Source organism: Indicator indicator, chromosome 9 (assembly GCF_027791375.1).
Source record: "Indicator indicator isolate 239-I01 chromosome 9, UM_Iind_1.1, whole genome shotgun sequence".
Taxonomy (NCBI): Eukaryota; Metazoa; Chordata; class Aves; order Piciformes; family Indicatoridae; genus Indicator; species Indicator indicator.
Genome location: NC_072018.1, coordinates 20251644 through 20276319, shown reverse-complemented (window position 1 = coordinate 20276319; position 24676 = coordinate 20251644). Strand labels below are relative to the sequence as shown.

The 24676-nt window shown below is 39.4% G+C and overlaps 1 protein-coding gene across 1 annotated transcript; it reads right to left on the bottom strand.

Moving 5' to 3' along the window:
* Positions 1–17425: 17425 nt before the first annotated feature.
* Positions 17426–24561, bottom strand: LOC128969102 (adhesion G-protein coupled receptor F2-like). The gene is made up of 9 exons (XM_054383789.1): positions 24484–24561; positions 24216–24252; positions 23921–24081; positions 23041–23331; positions 20936–22303; positions 20224–20265; positions 20034–20093; positions 18532–18683; positions 17426–17525 (listed from the first exon to the last, which is right to left on the bottom strand). Exons 1-9 carry the CDS (start codon positions 24559–24561, stop codon positions 17426–17428), a joined length of 2289 nt encoding a protein of 762 aa, XP_054239764.1.
* Positions 24562–24676: the final 115 nt, after the last annotated feature.

Genomic DNA, 24676 nt, shown 5'->3' with positions numbered 1-24676 from the left:
ACTTATTCACCTAGAATTCAAGTGTCTGTTCATTAGGCTCTGCCTGTGGACACAGTGGCACTTCTCAAAAGCAATTTGCCTCACTGCATTCTTGCCAGTCCCAGCAGAAACAAGAAATAAATCTCTTTGCAAATATATATATCATATAAATATATAGAGACTCCATATTAAGAGTTTCTTTTCAAGGCAGTTAATATGTGATTTACAGAGCTATATTAATAGCCAAATGAAGTGGGAACACAGCATTAGGAAGAATGATTTGAGCAATGAAATGTTATCACCCAGCACTGCAGGCAACCAGTGAGTAAGCTCATTATACTCCTTCCCCTCTCCTTCTCTCCCTCTTCCTTTCCCTTTCCCTCTCTCCCTCTCTTCCTCTCCCTCTCCTGGCCTCTTCCTGACTTTTACTCAGTGATGATTAGAAATCTTTCTCGTATGTCCAGCCTGAATGTAAACCTATTAGTTCTCACGTTGAAACTCTCCTGTAACTCTGATAACTCTTTCCCTGTTCCAGAATTTATTTCCCGAGTGTATTACAAAAATCAATATAATTTCCATTCAAATAAATGAAGTGCCTTCAGTTTCTTTATGAAGAGTGATTCTCCATATCTTAGATCACAGTGAGTCACTCATGACCTGTGTTCGTTTATCCATCTTTATTCAGTGTGAGATACAACTTCCTAGATGAGGTTTCATATATACAGCACATACCCAGGAGAATCATGGTCCCTGTGTTTTTGAAAGACTTCTGTAGTATGATTTAGGAGATCATTCAGCTTTTTGACAGCAGTGGAATGAGGGTTGGTGTTGAGCCCATGATGGGAGTCTTTCATGCCAAGATAAGTTGAGCTCAGGAAACAACCTAACAGCAGCTCCTGCTGCTGCTTCCTGAGGACACACCTTGTACTTGGTACTTATCTACCTCACTACATTTTCACTTATTTCAGACTTTGGGGGGACTCTTTTCATCAGCCATGTTACTGCTGGAAATTGAATCTCAATCACCTACACTTAAGCTGAATGTTTGACTACATTTTTGGCCAAGTCAAACCAGCATCCTGTCAACACATGGGCCAGAAACCATTCTCAAAGGGTAGCTTGGATATGGACAGACTGTTTTGGAAGCCAAAGAAGCTTCTTAGCATTGAAATACTGACTAGCATCAGGCGCAAAGGGCTTTCTGTGATCTTGCTAATGTTCCTCATGACAATGTACCAGACACATGCTGTTTTAATCTTCTGATTAAGCATGATCATTGAAGATAGGTACAAACCTGGTTTATTTGCTGATAGTTTAAATCAGTGAAAAGTAGCATATTTGCCTTTGGACTAAGGATGATTTTTGCTTCTGTAACCGTTGGATGTGGGTGTAAAGAACTGCAATTGCAGAAATCCATGGGTTTATGAGAAAACATCAACATTTTAATTTCTCTGCCTATGGGGTTTATGATGCTTAATGCTAGATGACTGAGCACAATGTATTGTAGCACAGCACTGTAGAAGATAATGATTTTTATTTACATTGAGAGGCTACTGAAAAAAATGACTATTCATCACATCCAGCTACAAATAAGATCTAGCTACAAAGAAATTGTGAGACTGTCACAGAATTGCAAAAACAGTATGCACATGACCTTTGGAAGAGGAAAGCTTGCATAATGAAGACCATATAGTATTAGTAGAAATGTCCTTTTAAATATTAGAGCTTGTAAGAGATTTTTATTTCCTTTTTATAATAGAGCAATTAATATCCTCATATAATCCTGAGTGTCATTTTTGTGTCACCCCAAAGCAATATGACACAAGACATTGATGGCAGGAAACAGCATCAGTTCTCACAAGTAAAGTCTCACGCTTTGACAAGTCGTCATGCTATCAACGCATGTCTAATAAAAGTTCCTCCTCCAGTTATTACTAAGGGAAGCAGCAGCAGGAAATTTTGCAGTCCAAAAAAACCCAATCTGAGTGTTCTAAATGAGCACAAAGTGGACTTTTAAATCATTAACTTAACAGGAAAGAAATGTATATATGTCCCTGTAGAAGATATGTCCTGATAACAACAACAACAAAAAAATTGCTTAATCCTTGAAATAGCCATTGTATCAGCTGTATCTTTCCTGCACAAACAAAAGGATTGCCTTTTAATGACTAATTTTTGTTTATGTTATACCAGGTACTGCAAAGATAATGCTGCTGTTTTCAAACTGCGAGCTAATCATTGAATCCAAAAAGACTTTTCTATAAATCAAACTATGTTTCATAGTGGGTATTTAATTGCTTTAGCATTCATGGAAGCAGAGAATCTACTTTCTAATCTGCTATCTAAGATACTAAGTATATATTTAGCACAGGAAAGTTCAATGTGCTTTTAAATGATTGTGTAATAATACACACATTTTTAACAAGATGATTGAAGTTCTGACTCCAAAGTAGATTGAGAGATAATAAAATTAATAGCACAAAAACTACAAAATGAATAAAATCAAATGAGGCATTGCAACTATTTAAGATACTCAGATCACATTCACTAAGAGACATAGACCAAAGAAGAGGTAGAGCACAGAGTGACTGCAACATAGAGAGGTGAAGATGTAACCAGAAATCATTGCCATGGTATGTGGCCAAGTCTGGTTTAGTTTTTTAAAAGGCAATGAGAACAGACCAAATTTTCATTTTTCTAAACCCCTCTTTTGTGATATACTCAGTAGAGTATAAATTGTGGTAGCAGAGGGATGGAGAAAACTTCTGCATAATGAAGAGAGCGCTCTGCACTCAGTGGATTATTTTCACAGTCTTCACCTTGAATCCTAATGTCCCACACAGCAACTGAGCAAAGTTCCAGTAAAAATGTGTATCCTGAGGTGTTATCCTCTAGAAACAGTTTCTTCCCAATGGAATAAAAGAATAGAAAACATGCAAACCCAGGATGATTGCTAAGCCTTTACCATAACTATCCCACATGTTCAGAAGAGGTCTATTTATTTACTTAAAATCCCTTGCTGTTCACAGTCTCTCTCTCTCAGTGATGACACATGAGTATTATGATCTCTGCTGGGGAACCAGGAGCTCCTGATCAGAGGACTGGACCACATAGCATGAATTGAAACCTGGAAATAAAGACTATTCAAGTAGAAAAAGCTTTAACAAATAACTTCTTTGTAGTTGTAAACCACAATATTTCAATATAGTGTTTTCTGGAAGGCATAGAAGAGAAAAAAAAAATTTCCACCTCTATTTCAGCAAAATATCTTTTCCTGCATACTTAGAGGAAAAGTGAAGCATAGAGGAAAGCATCTCTGGAAACAGAGGCACAAATACAGGTGTGAGTGAAGCATTCGGGAGCTTCATGAGGTTGGCCTGGGCCCACCTTTCAAGCCTGTCCAAGTCCCTTTGGAAGGCATCCCTTCCCTCCAGCATGTCAACGTGACCACACAGCATGGTGTCATCCCCAAACCTGCTGAGAATGCACTCACTTCCACTCTCCATGTTGCTGGCAAATATGAATTCATGCCTCTGATTTGGAGGAAGGATGCGAAACAGTGTGGCCAAGGAGAAAGCTGAGCAGTGCACACGTCCTACGCAAAACATAACGGAATGAACACATGTTCATGCCATGCTCCTGCAAGGGCAGGGAGAGGGATATTCACATGTCCTCTGGGAGAGCTAATCTTCCATATCTTGACTGCAGTGGGAGCATTAATGCTTTTTAATTCCTGGGGAACTTAGCTGCCACATTTTGGAAAACAGAAGAAATGGTCATTGTATTATAAAGAAAATTATAATTTCCTCTGCATGTTCCTTTGGTTCTCAGCCTGAGCTGCCATCTTTCAGTAGCTAACAAAACACCCTGAGGCACTATGGTGCCTGGTCTTGTGCAAGAGCAATCAAACACAAGTCATAGGGAGGGACATATAGCACTGCCTCTGCATCCTAGCACACACCATAGCACACAAAAATAGCAAGGAAATGGAGTCTATTGCCCTTCAACATAAAACATCCAGTTCAGGGTGGTCTATAAGCTTCACAGGCAAGTGTGACACATGGATACCTCCAGGCTGAAGTTCAGTCCTCACTCAGCATGGATGAAAGGTATCCTATACAGAAGGCTTCTCCTAAAATCATTAAAGTGAAAAATAAGGTACTATTAGAGAAGGGGCATTTGGACAAATTTGCATAGAACTCAAATTATTCAAAATATGGAAATATTTTGTTCTTTTCACACAAGTGCAAGTCCTGTATCAAAAACTCATTATCTAGGATGCAGGCACTTGTGCAACAATCACTATTTATAGGAACTTCTCTGAGCTATTCTGATCTGTGCTTTCATAGGTCTCTAGTGCATCTATGCCACGAAATTAAAATAGATTTACTCTTGCACTGTCACAAGTACAGTTCATCCATTAAACCAGACTGCTTTACTCACTGCCTGGCAGTCACATGCCAACAGTGAAAGCTGTCGCCTGTAGCATGGCACTGGAAACAACTCCATCTGCCTTCACATGCACAATGAACAAGATATCTTATAATCATTTGATTTTGTTCTGTTACCACATTACAGCCCTCTAAGCACCACTAGAGTGAGGGGCAGTTTAAGCTTGGAAAAGACTTCTGGCCAAAATCTATGGGATGGCAAATACACATGCTTGAAACGTGCAATATTATTTGTTTCTGAGTCACTTACTATGCCACTCTAAGGTTTGTTTCTTACTTGGATTGCAAACCTAAAGAAACTACTTAAAAAACTCTCTGTAGCAGAAAGATGTAGGTAAGTTTTCCTTTCTTGTTCTCACACAATTGTGATATTTGATTAAAAGTTTGCAAACATTGAACAGAAATATTTTCTCCTTACATCCCAAATTAATTTTTAAATTATTTAAGTAACAATCTTCTATATCTATGATACCATCCATTTATTTACAGGGTGCCTCCTTCTCATTTTTAGAGTTCTGAATTAAAGCTGTATTATTTCTAAGCTTCCAAGATTTAATGTTCACAAGTTGTCATAGAGAATAGTAAAGAAAGAGCTACTTGTCTGTTCCTGTGTCTCGCTTTTCACAGGTTTGCTAAACATATCAAGGTTTATTTTCAACTAACAATTTGCCTGCAAAATTGGTACATGCCAAATTTATGCTAAAGTTCAAGATGATTAGTACATATGGGTGACTTTCCTAAGAAAAGTTCACACTCAGAAATATCGCCTCAAGACTGTTAATTTAATAGAGTCACGCTGGCATTTTCCCCTTGAAGAGAATTCAGATAATAAGAGGGGAAAAGTCACATCACCTCCTATTTCTAATGAAAACAAAACCATTTCCAATATATCTCACTAAAAGTGACAAGGCTGTGCAATACCAACTGCACAAAATTTTTCACTAAGGCAGTCATTTCACAAATGTGAAACTGGGCATTCCCTTGCTGAGGCAAAATGATGTTCCCATTATTCTTTAAATGTTTTTTCCTTAATACATGCTTACATCTTATACCACAACAGAGAGCTCCAACCAAAAAGGATTCCAGAAAATCCCAAATAGCATGTAAAATCTAGGAAAATAATTGACAAGGTGATTTTCTGAGAACATATGTACTGCCAGAGTCAAATCAGACAAATCATACCTTTACACTAAGAAAAAGAGAAGACTGTGTCAAGTGTGAGGGGAGGAAGGTTGTGGATTAATTAGAAAGTGTGTGTTGGTATTTTTTTTTTTTTTAGATTAGATATATTTTGCCAAAATGTGACTTGAATCTTCAGTGAGACAGATACCCAATTGGCATCAGTTACTCCAGGTAAGAAGGGTATGGAATAAATGCAGATGTCAAGGGGAAAATTGGAGCACAAGAGGAATAGCTGGCCTCCTGAAACATCTCCTCACAGTTGCCCGTAGCAGGAGGCAGAACTGAAGCTGGGATTTGTTATTCATGTTACATCTGCAGCCTGTGGTAAAAGTGTACTGCTAAATACAGAAAATCCTCTCTGGGCATTTATCAAGAGCAGCCCAAATGGCATCAGTGAGGAGCTCAGCAGAACTCAGGCATGCAAGCTGGGTTCTGGTGGCAAGTAAATCTGAAAATGAATGAACAGACACACTGTTTTCATAATCTGTTTATAAAAATGTTCATGAATTGAAAGAAGCCCCAACTTTTTTCACAAAAGGCTGGTGACAGGAAATTCAGAATTAAGTTTCAGTTTTATCCAGACTCATTGCTCTGGTTGGTTGGTTGGTTTTTTGTTTTTTAATTGTAATCATCAGGATACAGGAAGAAGATTCACGATTCTTACTGGACAACAACCACACCAAAGCTTGATTTCTAATACCTCTTCAGAGCTGTTAGAAGCTTCAGAGAACATGTCCATGCCAAGATCCAAAGGATGAAAAACCTGTCATTTTGGTTTAGGATCTGGTCAATGAAGAGGGCAAGTTTGGCTGTTTGTGTGTATGATCCCTTCAAACATGTATTTTTGCTTTTTTTTTTTTTAATGGGTTTTCAAATTCCTTTGTACAGATGATTATGGTTGATAACCAAGTGCTTCACAGGATGAAGAGCTCAGAGCTCACACTGCCAATTCCCCATGGGTCTGTGCTAACACTGATGAAAGAGAGGGAAAATCTATGACATTAAAATGACAGATTCCATTATATTCACACCTTCAGTGGCTGTCTAGTCAGAATAAAAAAAAAGTGTGAATGTGCTGAGCAAGATGACTTTGACTTTTAAAATACACTTGTATCAAGGTCATGAACATGGTCCAAACTTTTAATTAGGCCCTGTTCCCTTACCACAGGGATGCAGACTCTGCCCTTGGCTCATCTTTGGCATTACATAGTGTTAGCAAGGTGCTCTCAATGCAATGGAAAACTGGATCATCCATTTGCAAAGGTGCTTTGCTCACAATCCAGCAGGAAAAGCTGTTTCAGAGACGGTTGCTGGTGCAGTATGGAGCACACATGCCAAAACAAGCTGAGAACTGAGAAAAACTAGAACCACAGCCCAGCTGAGTGTGTATCACAAAGTTCCTGCAGTAGCAAAATCATCAAGCAAAATGGGAAGAAACATCATTACTGGGTTCACACTACAGACACAGGAAATATTGAACAAGGATTGAAAGTCAGATTTTCATCTCAAATTCAATGCTGTCAAAGGATGCACAAGAACTCTTTCCACTAGCTTGTTTCCTAACAAAGTTACTTTCAATTTTTTTTCTTGAACCATTTTAGAGGAGGTTGAGAAGCCTTCTATTCCACCAGAAAACTGTTTTTATTTTGTTATTAATAAAACAGCAAACCCCTAAAACATTCAAGTTTTTAACCAGAGGTATTAAATTCTTTTGTAAGCAAAATTATGTGGGCTATTGTTTTTGTCCCCGTACTGTTTCTGCATTTTCCTTCTTCCACATGGTTTCCATTTTTTAAGTTCCACTGTCAAACTTCAGAGAACGATTTTTGCCTTCACCTCAGTCTCTTCAAGAAGCTACTGTCTGTACTTTGATGATAAAAAAATAGAACAAGGAAATTAATTCCTGTTTTCTCTCATCTGTCTCTTAGATAAGTACAGGCAAAACAATTACATTACTCTGTACCCCAGCCATGCATGCTTTAACAGATATCAGGTCTTTGCTGCTGGCCACAAATTGGTAAATCTTAATCCTATCAGAGTTAACAAACAAAACAGATTCTGTTGATATTGCAAGGACAGATTTATTTTTTTTCCTGCCCATAGAAAGCCTATATAATGTATTTTGATATATGCACCTACATACACAGAGCTTTAAGTCTGGTGATAGGCCAAAGAAATATCTTTCATTCACAAAGAAATTTTTACAGTATCTTAGTAAAGTTACCCATCAAGGTGCCCTAACACATTGGCTTAGAGGTGAATGCCCATCATGTAAACAGACTGACCTGGCCCAGGATTCTTCATGGGCAAAAGCTGCCTCAAAACTGGTAGAATTTGTGCCTTTCACTTACCTTTCAACAGAAAAGCCACACAACTCCCCAAAAAAACCCAAAATAAGCCCCCCCCCCCAAAAAAAAAAAAAACACAAACAAGCAAGCAAACAAAAAATCCCACCCAAAACCCCCCACACCACTAACAATTCTGCAAGAAAATATTTAGGTTCACTGAACAGCTTAGGAAAAAGACCTGAGGAAAGCTGAGATTCAGATGGGACTTACCTCAAATGCTATTTTCCAAATCTTGTTGCAAGGAAGCTTTCTTCATTCTTAACTTCTACAGAAACAAGGTTGAATGAATGCCAAGATGATAAGTTCCATTTCAGATTTCTTTACACAAAGGTAAAGAAAATTTTCAATAATTTTCCCAGCTGCTCCTTGAAAATTTTGGGGTTTTTTTACTTATTAGGACACCTGCACTGTCGTACAAGTAAGAGAAGCGAGCGAAGTCCATTACATTTGTTTTCTATATTTCTTGCATGCATGGTTTCCCTTTACTGCACCAGGAAAATAACTTTGCCATGAAATTAGTAATAAAGCATTGTGGAAATCAAGTGTTTACCCTGAAGATATAGTTCAAGAATTTGTTTCATACTATTTGTTTTTATTTATGTTGTCATTAGATCTGTCCCTGGGCCACACAACTTGTTTTTATTTCCTGGGAACAATGATTTGTGTATGTCAAATCCTATCAAGCTAGCTAGAGTTCAAGCACAGAGTTTATCAGTTGAAAATAATGCAATTTTTAACAGAGTTTATTTCATAAAAGCACATGACTCCAAACACTGTAGCCCCCTTTCCTCCCTCTATCAGCAAAATTAAGAATATTTGTAAGTAATTGTTAATCACCTTGTTTGCCTATAGTGGAGTATTATGGTAGTAAATCACAGCTTTGAACTACTTAAAACTGCACAGGGAAACAACTTTTGTATAGCAGGTACATATTTGCAAACAGTGTTCTTGCTTTCCACTAACAGCTTTCAGAATGTCATTTCATAAGCATGAACAATGAAAAATACTGAAGGTGAAGCCTTTGGTGTCCCTAGAAGTGCTACTATTATTATTCTATACTGTAGCATCATGTAGGATCATGAGCCATGGTCTAGGGCTCCAGCATGCTGAGCTTTGTGCAGTCATAGCACAGAAGAATAGGTTGTCTTCTCAATACTCATATGTGGTTCTTAAGGCAGATTTGTGTTATCCCACTTTACCAAGGCAGAAGTTAAGGTCAGAGAAACAAGCTACCAGAAAAAAATTCCAAAGTTATAGTCCTAATGGCATAAGTAATTACCCACATAAATGATCAGACTAGTCAACTTTTATGAAAATCAAGTTATTGCCAACTGTCACTAGTATCAATGGCATGTGAGTGAACAGAGTTAAAAAATACAGTCATACATAAGACCTTGTAAAAAATATTTAGGCAGCTCTACATTTGGAAGTATTAACACCTTGCTGCAGGAACAATTGGATAAATTAAAGTGTAAAGATTCTAAATGGGCTTGGTAGGAGCCGTGGATGTTCCCAGTCCTGATTACACTCAGACTGATGTGACCAAGACACAATCAGTAAAACATTCTGCCTGCTTTTTGAATGACTTCATCCTGACCAGGGAGCTACACAGCAGGACTGGCTTGTAAAAACCAATACTGGATCTTCTTCATGGCAAACTGCTTTTTTCTCTTCAAAAGCAGACACTGAGTTTTCAGCAGCAATACCTGTGACCATTTCTGCTCCAGAGCTGTTGCCCATGTCTAATACACTCGGTGTTAAATTATGCACTCAGACTCCTCACACATCTCCTCCCCAGGAAATGCCAGCCTTACAGCTATTCTTGGATACAATTATCTATACTGATTGTAGAAAAAGTTTCAGGCTTAAGTCCCACTCACTTCTTCAGGTTCTCCAAGAGAATTTACACACTGGGAGAAATTAGGACTGACTGACAGCACTTCAGCTAGTCTCTGGGGAGCGATGACTAGTCAGTCATTAGAACAACTATATTTCATGCATAGTTCAGCTGAAAGTTATGCTTATTTGACTCACACACATTTCCTTCACATTTTTTCACCTTTGCAAACTAGCATTCATAGGAAAGCTGGAAGCAAAAACATTTCTCACACGTCCTCTCTCCTTTCTCCCCTCTGCTTCTAAGTTACATAAAGCATGCTTAAAATAATCTTGTAGTGGCTCAGGTGATCAGGAACACATGTCAGCTACTATAAAGCTCCATAGCTCAAGTAATTTAGGACTGTGACCAACAGAAACAGACACATTCCTTTACTTACAAAGGAGTCATGTATTCATCAGGAGAATCTCATTTTGTATGCTTATTCCTCATCAGCCCTCCATAGTAAAATGTCCTACACAAAGACTGCCCTCAACAGCTGCTAAAGAACTGCAGAGCTCCAGATTACCCAAAAGAACAATCTTTGGGCATCTTATCATCTTCTGAATCATCCTTTGTTTTAAGTTGCAGGTATCTGCTCTCCCCATCACCACACATCAAACTCAGGCATTTCAAATGCCTTGGGACAAAGCATGCAAAAGCAAGCCTTGGGAGACTCATGCAAAAGTTTAAGTTAGTACTAGCTAATGGAATTTCCTCCTCTGCCTCATAGCGTGCTCCCAGTCCTTTGCACCATCAAAATCTCTGTGGACTCACTGTGAAATGGGTCTGGGGCAAGTTAGAGCTGATCAGTGCAAGAGGAGCCACGCGACACAGTGTGGAGCTGTGCAACCCAATGGGAAGCTGCACAAAAGCAGCCTCATAGCCCAAACCCTGCATCCAGCTACAGCCTGGCTATCATGGCAGCTCCCAAATGGGGTTTTAATGGGCTGCCTACCAAAGCACAATTCCTCCCATGAGCTAGTAAAAAACCCTAGATTTATAGCTTTTTTCTTTGCCAAAACTGTAACTGAGTTTTCTCGTGTCTGTTTCAGATGTAAACCACTAGCTGTTATGAGCTTCATTCCTGTGTTTACAGCTTAAGTCTCAGTAACCAAACATTGTATCTCAATTTCCCATTTTTGTTGTGAGTTTTCACAAACATTCTTTACAGGAAGAAACCCCAAATTTCTGTTAGTTTAACACAGATTGTAACCTGAAGAATGGATTTGTGTACTAAATTAATTCTTCTGTCTGCTAGGAAAAATGGATTTCTGTTAGTTTAACACAGATTGTAACCTGAAGAATGGATTTGTGTACTAAATTAATTCTTCTGTCTGCTAGGAAAAATGGAAATCAATACAAATTCAATACTACAACTCCAGTTCTGAAAGGAAAAAGATAAGTTAATCTGTCTATCTTGCCCAAATGAAAGCTGAAAGGTGATCACATCTGAAACAAGAAAGCTTTGATTATTTTTAAGTTTCTACTGGCCTAAAAATAAAGGCTTTTAAAAAATATATCAGTGAACCTTTTCCCAAAAGCAGACATGTTCAAGGCATTTATGGCTTGGCAGTTTACTTTAAAGTCAGTGGGAATTTTACTATTAATCCGCATACTTCAAAGTCAGCCTTCAAGTCTTGTCTTTAATAGACCTTCTAGGAGATCCTGACACACATTATACTCTAGTATCTTTAAAGCTTATTGACACAAAAGGTCAAAATCATCTGTTCTATTGCCCTATTTCTACTATGCCCAGCAACACCTATAACTGAGGTAGGTAACAAGAGGATTTTTGCTGTACCTCTCCATCTGGCTACATTAATATCTTGGGCTCTCTGCAGCAAGCAGAGATTAAGATAACATTTTATAATGGTGCAGAAGCTAAGCAAAAAATCCAGGCTGCAGCAGAGCTCACAAGCCAACCATCCCAGCAATATGGGAGATTTTCAGCTATACCAGGACAGAAACAAAGATTGCATGAGCTAGTATCATTACCCAGAAAAAATGAATCCTTTGCTGTAGAAATAGTAATCACTCAGAGACATGCACAGCAGTGTGATGGATCTGACATGAAGCTAACAGGCAAGTGATACTCTAAGTCCAGTTCTGCTCTCTTGTACCACAAGTCAGGATTGACTACTGACATCAACAGAGTATTTCTGGAAGAAAAACACTCTAAAAGCAGGGGTGGGGCCCAAAGATGGTGCTATTAAATGGCAGGGTTTATTAAAAAGGTTGGCACCAATGCAAGTATACTGATGCAATTGCCTCGCCTTCCTTTTCTTTACAACTGCCTTCAAAGAGCCAGCCAAAGCAGAGAGCTCTGCATGGAGATGTTCACCTATATTACTAGAAATTCATGTTTCACTCCTGATAACAATGCTGCAATGGAAATAGAGGCCCAGAACAGTTACTGAGTGTTAAGGCCAGAAGGACTGTTTCACAGGCCAGAGAACTGCTTTCACATCACTATACAGATCCTAGTAGTAAGTGTTTACCAAAAGCCTGATATGGAAACTTCTCAAAATACTATGTCTCCCTACTAATTTGTCTTTCTTAAGGAGGGGTATTTGAACCTGGACAAATTCAAGCTAAATATAGCTCTATGTTTCAATAGCTCAGTAACTGTAATAGTCTGACAGCTCCCTAACCAGAAACACTGCAGCATGAATGAGAAGTAAATTGCAACACTAGACTTGCACTCCCCAAGGGTCAGAATGATCTTTCTAATCAACCCATTGTTCAACACTTAATCTTCAAAGAGCCGAAACAGATGATTTATTACTGGTCTCAATCTGAGGAAAAAAATACACAAAGGGTACACTTGCATCTTTCATGTGGGTTAAAGAGCTGTGATTAAATACTGATGCTTAAGCAAGCAAGGGAGCACTGGGCTTTTCAAGTTTAGCTCTGCTGAGCAAATGAAAGTGCAACTCCATTTACTGGCTGCGGTTAGTAAATAAGCTGTCCCATGATGAGTTTTATCAGTTGTGAAACAGAATGACCTTAGCACATGGCAGCAGTAACTCGTGGTGGATGAACTGTTGCTGTAAAATTAGAAGAGGCACACACCTTTCCCCAAATCTTGAACTAAGCCTCAGGTGTCTCTGAACTTGGGCTGGGTTTCAAATACAACAGGAACCAGAGGGATCTAAAGGAACACAGTGTCCAGACAAATCCAACCTGAAATGTAGACAGTATGCAAACAAGTTTACAAATTTAAAACATTTAAAACATTTCTGTTATGCCTAGATGGAAGCTGTTCAAGAACAACACCTCTAACTAGAGTTAGAGATGTGGTTAGTTCTAACTACAGCTCAGAGCAAAATCTGTAAAGATTTGATAACATCAAAAGATAACAGAAAAGTTAAAAATATGTACAACTCCAATGACATTTCATATTGCTTATATCCCCTTGGGATAATGAAAACAAAAATATCTATAGTGCAGAATAAACAGCAGCAATACTCTACCCAGGGAAGTGGTAGAGTCACCATCCCTGGAGGTATTTAAAAGATGTGTAGATGTGGTGCTGAGGTACATGGCTTAGTGGAAGACTTGGCAGTGCTGGGTAATCAGTTGTACTCTATGATCAGAAAGGTCTTTTACAACCAAAATGATTCTACGATTCTAATATGCTAGAAATCATAAATTAAGTCATGATCATCACTATTCCTACAGGACACAAGTGGTACATCTGAGCTGGGGCCATGGAGGAAGTATACTGTTTGGTTTATAATTTTGACACATTGCTAAAATATATATTCACATAGTGCTCTTAGCCTAAACAAACACTTTGAAACTGGAGCCAGAGAAAGAGCAGTGCTCTACAGGGGCTTTTCCCAAGAGTACTCCCACCAGATTTTAGATGCATCTTCTCTGTGGGGCCAGAAGTGAAAAAGTGCTGCACATCCAAAACTGTACTTTTCCCAACCTGAAATGAGATTTACAAACTGCCTGTCAAGCAATGTGTACTGTTAACCCCTAAAGCCAAGTAGTCTGACCACAGTGTATCACGGTGTATCAGGGAGGCAAATGAGTGAGCCAGACCCAGGTCAAGGTCACACAAGATTTCTGCAAGGGACCACAGGTCAAGCTTCCACCAGCTCTTGGAGCCACAGGCAACAGGCTAGGAGCATGCTTGGAACCAGCAGTGCCAAGCCTTGTTGCGCAGACAAACATCTATCACAAGCAAGTTTAACAGGGCAGTCCAGCAGTCTTGTTAACAACCTGCCAAGGCTCTGCTGGTTTGGCATCTTCTCCTGATTCATCAGCCATCAAGGAGATACCTGTGCTGGAGAGAAAAGTTATCTGGATCTGGAAAGGCAACATAAAACTTGAGGTGTTTGAAGTAAATTAACATTCTGCACAAGACCTTGTTTTGATGTCAACCCTGACACAAGAAAATTTAATTTTATCTTCCTGACTAAGGAGCTCTGACATCTTTCTATGCTTAGGCATGTATCCAATGCAGCCTTCTGCTCTTACAACCCAAACCATTCTATGATTCTGTGATTCTAAGTCTATGAAAAAAACAAAACAAAACAAAACAAAAATGTTGTCCCAGTAATTGTTACACCTCATGAAAAGCACTTGGGGTTTTCAAGACTGATGATTTTGGCAGGCAAAGTGGAACAGCTCCAAAACAAACTCCTGTACAACAAGGGGTCTATCTGACCCATTCATCACTGACATTATTAAGCTGTTGCAACACTGATAATTTGGAAAGTGGCAGAATTTCAGCTCTAGTAGTTTTCCTCTCCCTTCCCTCAGCTATGATTAGAACTGGGCCATCAGCTTACAGCATTTAAAGAAATACCGTACAACCCATAGGTGACAGCTACAGCTTTCACCCCTCAAAAACATTTATTCATTGAATATTTTCAGTCAGTTTAATTTTGGGTATGGAAAATAAAACTTCATTGCTCATCCTTATCCTGTACCATTAACTGGTTCTCTGTAAGCCCCCAGTTATTTTTAAATAGGTAAAGGATCATAAAACACAGGGTGAAACATGCTGCTGCATGCCAGCTTCTGAAAATAAGCACTATACTTCAAACACCCTTTGATAAACAGCTTAAATACTTTCCTCAGTAAATTGCAGATTAAGCAGATTCCTTTTGCAATGCTGTTGCCTGGGCAGGGCTTCTGCTGGATTTTCAGGGAGGTGTGTATGCTATGGGAAGCCTCATCCAAGACTGTCTAGAAATGCAGGGTTGAAATGGTTCATATGCATGTGCACACAGGTGAGAGAAGGGTAAGGTGCTAGGTTGAGCCAAGTTTTCTTAAATTTTTGGGTTCTATAAAAAATTCCCACCTTTCCATTAACTGAATTCCATTGTTAACAGCAAAACAAATGAACAAAAAAATACCAGCTGAATTAAATGTAGTTCTGAAGAGTGATGGGAAATGAAAGGATTTTTAAACATATTGCAGCACATTCAGGTTGTCGTTGCTACTCTGTAAACTGCAAAACATGATCCCCTTCCTTCAGAGATGACAGAAGTCCCTCTAAGGGTTCATGGTTGAACACTGATCATCATCACCACCTGACACTACAAGTCCTGTGTCAGTCTTTTAACTATCCTTTAAAATACAGTGTTTGATTCATATAAATCAGGAAAGGAAAGGAAAGGAAAGGGAAAGGGAAAGGGAAAGGGAAAGGGAAAGGGAAAGGGAAAGGGAAAGGGAAAGGGAAAGGGAAAGGGAAAGGGAAAGGGAAAGGGAAAGGGAAAGGGAAAGGGAAAGGGAAAGGGAAAGGGAAAGGGAAAGGGAAAGGGAAAGGGAAAGGGAAAGGGAAAGGGAAGGGAAAGGGAAAGGGAAAGGGAAGGAAAGGAAAGGGAAGGAAAGGAAAGGAAAGGAAAGGAAAGGAAAGGAAAGGAAAGGAAAGGAAAGGAAAGGAAGGAAAGGAAAGGAAAGGAAAGGAAAGGAAAGGAAAGGAAAGGAAAGGAAAGGAAAGGAAAGGAAAGGAAAGGAAAGGAAAGGAAAGGAAAGGAAAGGAAAGGAAAGGAAAGGAAAGGAAAGGAAAGGAAAGGAAAGGAAAGGAAAGGAAAGGAAAGGAAAGGAAAGGAAATCTCAAACCACTTGACAAAGAGGAAGAAATTAAAGTACAGAAGATGCAGCCTGACATTAAGAAGCAGACTTTAGAGTAATGGTCTTTCAAAATTTGTGTAACAGAACTGCATAACTGAAATTTACTTCTGTTTGGTCAGAGGTCTCCAAAGTGCAAATGTGCTGTATGAGAGGGACATGGATAGTCTCTTGCAACTAGAATACAAACTATGAGGAAAGAAGACAGGAGAAAAGACACCTCTAGTGTGAGGTGCCCTGCCCATGGCAGGGGGGTTGGAACTAAATGATCCTTGTGGTCCCTTCCAACCCTGACTGATTCTATGATTCTATGATTCTAAGAAAGAGTGTCCCATGGCCCGGGGCAGAGCTCTGCCCTCTAGATCACCCCCTTCAGAGCCCCAGCTTCTCTCACCCAAGACATGTATGTATCACATGCCCCACATCCCTTAGTTCATTTGCCAGGATATTTTCCTCACTCTTCAGTAAAGGGGTGTTAATATCATAAACCAATATTATTTCAATTGAATCTTCTATAATGCAGATGCACATGAAGCCACAGGTGGATGGTTTCTGACTGTATTAATACCAGATAATATGAAAGGGCATTTATTTGATTTTTTTTTCCTTTGGTAAAGGAGGCTAAGGACCATTTATTAAAAACAATGACAGTTTAACTTTACTTCCATTTGAAAACATTAATTTGTCCTGACGAGACAACCATATTTCTATCAAAGCTTTCACTAGAAAGGGTTTTTCAAACCAAGGAAGGTTTCATTTTCTAATGAAACCAGGTACACCATCTCACATAGATGAATCGTTTCCTATGTTAGCACATTGCACAGGACACAGGATATCTGCATTTGCTTGATTCAGTTCTGAAGCCATTTTGCTTTCCCACATATAAAGGCATAAAATAATTATCTGCAGAGTGCTCTTTCTTGTTTATCTCTGTCATCATCTCGCAGGGCTGGAAAAAGAATGAAAGTTCTGTCCTGGCGGACTGAAAAACAGGCTTTGTACAATTCCTCTGACTCACAAGTAGTCAGGAGGAGAGAACAGATCGAGATGGAGAGAACATCTGTAATGCAGAAATAGAGCTACACTTAACCATCGGTCTGGGAGGACAAATGGAACTTACGAATATAGTGCCACCTAATAGAATCACTTCTGGTCAAAGACAGCTAAACCCAGCTAGATAGTACTCAACGTGTATACATCACATTAAAAATTAAATAATTTTAGAACAGCTCTCATGCTGTATAGCTCCTTATTGCACTCACATGAAAAGAAAGAAATTGAAGCACTGAAATGGAAAATGAGGACAAACTTTCCTCACAGCAGTTTTCACAAAGGTAAGAAGCAATCTTTATATATCAGTTTGTTTCCTCCAAGGGCTGCAGCAACACTGATCTCTTCCTACTCCTGACAGCAGGTTCAGTGCCTTTTCTCTTCTGGTTTTCATGATGCTTCCTGTGGCTGTGCTCCAAGACAGTGCTGTCCTTGCTCCAAGCTGGTCAGCCACTTCGGTTCATCTCAAACCAGGATTTCTGTGTAAGAACTGCTCCTTTCCTCTCGCTGACCAGATCCACTGAAGACAACTGTCCACTGCTAGGACTAGGAGAAAAGATTGGATTACATATATCATCCATGGAGTTGGAGGTTTCATTTCAAGCAGAAGGTGCCTCAAGTACTGTGAAACAGGCCATGAGATGATCATCTGAAAACCTGACCTAGAATGATCTTATGGGTCTGGGCAAATGAGGAGAGCTGAAAGAAGAATCTGAATAACACTTCTAAACATTTTATATATTCACCATTCCCTTTCTGATGCTCTCTGAAGCAAGATTTTTTTTTTTTTTTTTTAACAATCATTTCAGGTGTGACAAACTTTTCCTGCTCTCATGAATCAAACTCCGTATTTACACCCAAGTTTACAAAAGTGGATGACTAACACGTTCCCCTTCTCTGTTATGCAACGGTAAACACCTACATGTGGTCTGTTCCACCCAGGTAAGTGACAACATCAGCCCAAGTTCTTAGGCACATGCAGTCATGGTTTAATCAGTGAGGTCACTTAATGCTTTTAGCGAATGTGGCTGAGTTGGGGTTAGAGAAATTTCCACCAGTTGTTTCCAGAATATTAAACTGGTGCTGACTTCAGAGAATTTTAATTTTCAGTCGTGACTTAAAGCCTGATAAAAGATGTGAAACATTTTCACTGTTATTTTGATCCAGGATCTGTCAAAGCAGGAATTGTAATCTCTCTTTATTAAATTTGGAACAGTCTCAAGCAGTTACTTTCCCTTTTTCCTCTGTTATGTAGGAAACAGCTAATTCTAGTACATGCTTGTGGGTTGGCATTCTTGTTTGTTATTGGGGTTTGTCTTGTTATTTCTTTTGGGGGGTGGGGGTTGTTTGCTGATTGTTTATTTTAACAAGAGGACCTTTAGCATTGCATTTAAACCTAGCACATAACAGCAGTGCTTGATGCAGCTGAAGACTAAGTTGAAGAGGCACAGGGAAGAGTCAGAAGTTGCACAAATATGCAGCCTCTTTTGCACCAAATGACCAAAAGCACACTAGACAGTGCTGATAGCAAAAGGTGTTTAGTTTCCTTTACCCCTCTAATGATGCAAGATACTCCGCAGCTTTCAATACTGAAATCAGGATTGATGAATAAACTGGAGAAAAGCAAGGAAATAATTTTATTTTTCCGTGGTCCAAACTGAACTGACAGTGTGAAACCATTCCAGTCTTGGCACCAAAAGAAATCTAGTAAAAGCAGATAAAAATTTTTAACAGGTAGGAAACACTAACTCAGTGACATCACCATGTCACTTCTGCCAACATTTTCCTAGGAAGCTGCTGAAACACAGTTGTTTCCTTCAATGTTAAACATTTCTGGGCTGCATCAAAAGAACTGTGGCCTATAGGTCAACAAAGGTGATTCTGCTCCTCAACTCCACTCTCATGAGAATCCACCTACAGTGCTGTGTCCAGCTCTGCGGCCCTCAGTGTGAAAAAGACAAGGACTTGTCAGATCAGGTCCAGGACAGGAATATGAAAATGATCAGAAGGCTGGAACACCTTTGCTCTAAGGGCAGACTGAGAGAGTTGGGGTTGTTCAGCCTGGAGAAGAAAAGGCTCTAGAGAGACCTGGCAGCCTTCTAGTAAAGAAAACCTACAGGAAAGTTGGAGAGGGACTTTTCACAAGAGTATGTAGTGATACGACAAAGAAAATGGTTTTAAACTGAAAGAGAGTAGATATAGATTAGGTAAAAAGAAATTCTTTACTGTGAGGGTGGTAAGGCACTGGAACAGGTTGCCCAGAGAGGTTATGGATGTCCCTTCCCTGGAAGTGTTCAAGACCAGGTTGGATGAGGCTTTGAGCAACCACGTCTAGTGGAAGATATCCCTGTCTATGGCAAGAGGGTTGGACTGGATGACCCTTAAAAGTCCCTTGCAAATGAAACAATTCTAAGATTTCCTTTTAGTGAATTGCTCTGCTACTAAAAACAAACAAACACACACACACTGACAAACGAGGTAGCTCTTAGGAGTACACAGCACTGATTAGCACCACATGTAATCTAAATGTAACGGCTGGACTCTGAGTGGTTTTCATCTTGTGCTGATGTTAAACTGGAAGCAGAACAATCCTCTGACATTCTTGAGCAGCTCTGCTGACATACACATCCATATTTTTGTGAATGCAGCAAACAGGTTATTACAATTGGAATTTTAGATTTGTAATTCTGTTCCTTAGTCAGTAACCTTAAAGCAGATCTATTTTACAGATAGGAAAAAAGTCACTAGCATTCTCTATCTAAAAGGCTTTGATATCAACAGGTGAACAGGTTAAAGTAGAATGATTAATTTTGCAACAACAGCAATAGGTTATGTAGCAATCATTAAAATCTATGGATGGTTATTTCTAATATTTAGATGCTTAATATCTTCAACGTACTTTGGAGATACTCGTATTTCCTTCAGCAAGCACCTGCCTTAGAAAAATGTTAAATTAAGTAAGATTTAGAGGACAGTTCCATTCTTCCATCTACAAACAAGAAGTTGTGTAAGTTGGTAAATCAAGCCATTAAGGTGAAAAAAATACTTCTTTACCTTTGCTAGACTACACTTCCGTTTTGATGAAAGGCAGCTCATCCTTAAGGCTTCTCTTGTCTGCAGATTTAATAAATAAATAAATAAATAAATAAATAAATAAATAAATAAATAAATAAATAAAGGGACTTTCTCAGAGTGTACAAAATGTTCATACAGTCCAGAATAAGTGCTGAAATGACCCAAGTACCTTTCTGTCCAGAAGTGTCCCAAACAAGAGGATGAATAATCCCTAAGAAAAGCAAAACCAGTTAATAAAACCAGCATAACCACATCATGTTTCTTAATTACTTCTAGATGTCATTTCCTTAAGGGTAGATCTCATCACCTATGAATCACATAACAGCAATGCACAAAATAAGATTATCCACCCAGGTCACACAGGCTCTCTGGGAATGTGAAGAATGGATGTATAACTCATGCTCATTCTCATTATGAAATGGACTGATGAGTTACATACCAGGACTTTCTCAACCCACTCAGTAGTAGGATTAGCCAAGAAGTGCTAAGACAGACTGAATATGGGACAATATGTCAGGTAATATTGGAAGATTATATTGATGAGTTAAAAGCCATCTTCAGTGACAAATGAGAATTTTCTGTGTATTTGTTAAGTGAAAAAGATGATGTAATCTTTGAAATTACTGGATATTAACCATTGTGGTTTATGTTTAACATGAAGTCATCATCTCAAATCTTCATCACGCTTTACACTATTTTGTTCCACAAACTGCTATGTCAATGCAGAATGGCTACATGCTGTGTAAAATAGCTGAGTTGAAAGGAAAAGTTAAATCCTGTTTTTCATGCACAGCCCAGGTTACTAGCTCCTCTTAGGTCTGCAACCTTTTCCCAAGTTCAGCAAAGTCTGGGATGCTATTCCCTGTCACAAAAAGGCTTACCTGGAAGGCGTTCAATAGAGCAAATGTAATATGGAACGCCAGAGAGTGACTGTCAACTATTGTTGCTAATCCAAAACCCCAGGTGAGGCCTAGAAGAGGTGTCAGAAGGGCAACATTTTTGCTAATTCGGATCATGTTGCTCAAATCTTGTGACTTGCAGCCTTCTCCAACTGAGGATCTCCCAGTCTTCACCACAACCACCACCACCACTACCATATTCACAAGAATGATGCTCAGAGCAGGTATAACAAAGGCCAAAAGAGCTTTTGTCTCATGCCAATTGAGCCAGCAGGCTCCAATCCTTAAATATCCATTTTTTGGCTCAGTAATAGCAACTGTGAGGATGGATATAACCAAGGGACATCCATATCCAATGAAGAATGCTGCAACTATGAATACAGATCTCGTTATCTTCAAAAAAATTAATAATAATCCATAGAGAATCAAGAGCCCCAGGGTAAACATCCAAAAAAACAAGGCAAGATAAAAAAAGTGAAGGAAAAAAGTGGCTGCTACACACAACTGGTAGTTCAGAGCTGTACTGTGCACAAAAATTGCTGCTAAGATGAACAAAAGATCAGCGATGAGAAGTGATGTAGCAATGTTGACCAAACAAAAATGGCGCATGTAGGTGATTTCGGTTTTCGTAACGTGGTGCCAGACAACAGCCTCGACTGCAAGGCAGACAACCAAGCTAAAAATGGACAGACCTAGGCCTACACAGGTAATGTAATCCAGCACTGCATTGCGTGGTGTGCTGGGCGACATCAGGATGGAGAAGGATTTGAATGTCCGACGGTGATGCCTGCAGATGCAAACAACACTGCTGATGTTGTCAGACTTCATTTGGCATGCCCTGTTATCCCATTGCCTTTCAGTAGAATGCCAGCCCACACACTGAGCCTTGACATTCTCCAGTTTATTCACCTTTTCAAAGGTGAGCAGAACGTGTCGCAGCTCTTCTGGCAGCGACACCGATAACACCATGCCATTCACAAAAACTGCGTCCAAACGGTTCCTTTCCATGATAGCTCCAAGCGTTGGAAACGCAATGCTGATGGCTTTGGAAGTCTTGGGTAACTTCAGAAGCTCTTCTTCTGGAATGACCACATGTCCAGTGATATTGCCTGTGTCATTGAACTCCATATTAAAATCAAAGCTCTTTCCTGAAGTGTTTTTATGTATGCTGTAGCCTTTTGTAGAGATGAAGTGCTCCTGTACACTTTCCGATCCGTTCCCTAGGAGAAGTTTCCCAGCAAATAAATTCACTGAGTCCAGTAATACTGAACTGGCATTCTTGTCCTTTACAAAAGCCCAGTTGGAAATGGTGGAGCTGTTCAGAATGTGGTTTGCTATTCTGCTGTAACTCTGAAACACACAAGAAAAAATAATTATTCTTTTTGTTAAAAGAAACCAACTACTATTTCACCAGCAGATCCTCCAGAAAAGTTCATTTAATTCAAGATTGATTTCTATAAAGGGAATATTCATCTCTGAGATTAACAGATTCCCATGATCCATCCAACTCAAATCCAACTCAATCCATCCAACTCAATCTCATTATTATGGTCAGTACCAGAATTTCACTATCCTTTTCATATCTTAGCTCAAAAGGTGCTTAGACAAGCAAGTGTAAAGCAAAAATCAGGGCATCTAAGTTCTATTCCAGATACTAACCCATTATGCAGGTTTACTTACATCACCCTTCCTTCATTTCTTTCCCCAGGTCTCTGACTTCTGAGTTCATCAGGAGAAGACTTCCATTTCCATTGTGCAACACATGACAGCTGCACATCAGGATCTCCAAGACTACCTTCCCTACAGTTTCATACCTTTCTTGTACTGCTCTCCCAGCTCTATAACAGTAGTTCCTGAAAAATCTTCCTTTTAAAGAAAGTGAATTCCACAGAGTGGTTTAACCATAGATGAACAGGTCAAACAGTTTATCTGACAAGAGAACATGGTCCTCTCTTGAAACCCTTTACAGGTGACGTCCATGTAACTTGTAGAAACCATTTCTTTGGATAGTGGCTATAAGGACAAACTACTGTATGGATATTCTATCAAGCTCAGAAACAACTCTTGAAGCCCACAAAAGTAAGTACCTGCATTTTTCCTCTGTTGACATTCTCTGATAACAGCAGAGAAATCTTCTTTAGCAGTTCTACTATATCAGCAATATTTCCTGGAATGGCTGGTGAAGACAGGATATCTGGGATGATGCAAGAAAAGTCAGCTTGGCAGTTACTATTCCCATGGTCATCAGCACCGAAATATTTTGCTCCATCTCCGGGCTTCCCATGCACTGGCTTTCCTTTCCCTACAAAAGGAAGGTGTCCTCCAGCAATACCAATATGTCCTTCAGAACTGGGAAGGAGGTCATGTTCAGAAATCCTCTGAGGAAGGAACATAAATTTGAGAAAATTAATGAATGAAACAAAAATAAAGCTGTAGCTAAACCCCAGCAAGAGGTACAGCACTGGGGCATGCAATGAATGTGGCAGATGGCCTGAAACTCAGGGCCAAAGCTCAGTTGAGAAAGCTGTCCTGCTTTCAAAACACACATCAAGGAAGGAGTGAGAACTAAATTCAGTGCCTTATTCTTGAAGTGACTTGAATAAAAGTTCTTTATTTTGTAGTTGGAGGGAATTTACCATGAATTATCTGATTATTACAGATATTGGTGTTTCTCTTTTCTCAGGTTCAGCCTAGTATAGCATTGTCTTGGTTTAAATCCATGTGAGGGCTTAAATCCATGTGAGCCAAGTGAACAAGGTAACTTCATTTCTAAACATTCCATTTTCACTGTGGAGTTTCCCAAATGTATTTCCCATTAATTGATTTAAGATGAAGTCAAAGCCTGTCCTCAAAGTAATTTGTGCTTTAGGATTCCATCTTCTGCCCTTTGCTCAAGATTGAAAGTGTATGGAGGGAGGGGCTGTCTTTGCAATAAATAGGCCAAAGTAGATGCGTAAGTTACCTCACCTGGAAAAGGGACTGAACATCCAGGCTTGCACAAGAATCTGTGAACATTTGCCACTTTCTGTCTTCACAGACAAAGCTTGTCTCCCCATGGAAGGAGGGAGAGCAGGGTTGAACACAAATAGCTCCATTGTCTTTGCAGAGAGTGAGATTTGTACAGGAATCTGCAAAGCAAATCAAGCAGATATTATTACAAGGTGTTCTACCGTGGCCCATGAAGTGAGTAGCAGGGGTGAAGTATTGATAACTGGTAACGTGTCACAAAGAACTAAAAAAGACACATAGATTTTCACTATACCTTGTTGATTATCAGTCTTTGACTCCTTACTGAGAACCTGAAAAATAAGGAATAATTGAATCGAGTGTACTAAACAATCCAAAGTATTTCTGGGCTGACAGGACAAGGGGCAATAGCTTTAAGCTTAAAGAGGGTAGATTTAGATCAGATGAGGAGTAATTTTTTTTTTTTTAATGAGTGTGGAGAGGCAGTGGAACAGGTTGTGCATGCCTTATCATTGCAAGTGTTCACAGTCCTGTGGGATGGGGCTTTGTCTAGTGAAACTTACCCTGAGAGGGTTGCGTGGCGCAGCTGGGAAGAAGTGCACAGCCCACAAGAGCAGGCAGTGGGCTACCCTCACATTCATTGTCTCACATTTTCTGCTTTCCTCCTGGAAGAAAGATATTTTAAAGAACTTTAAACATTTTTCATTTTTTAACAATCTGGTTGCTAGTAAGAAAGCAGCTAAACCCATCCCAAAG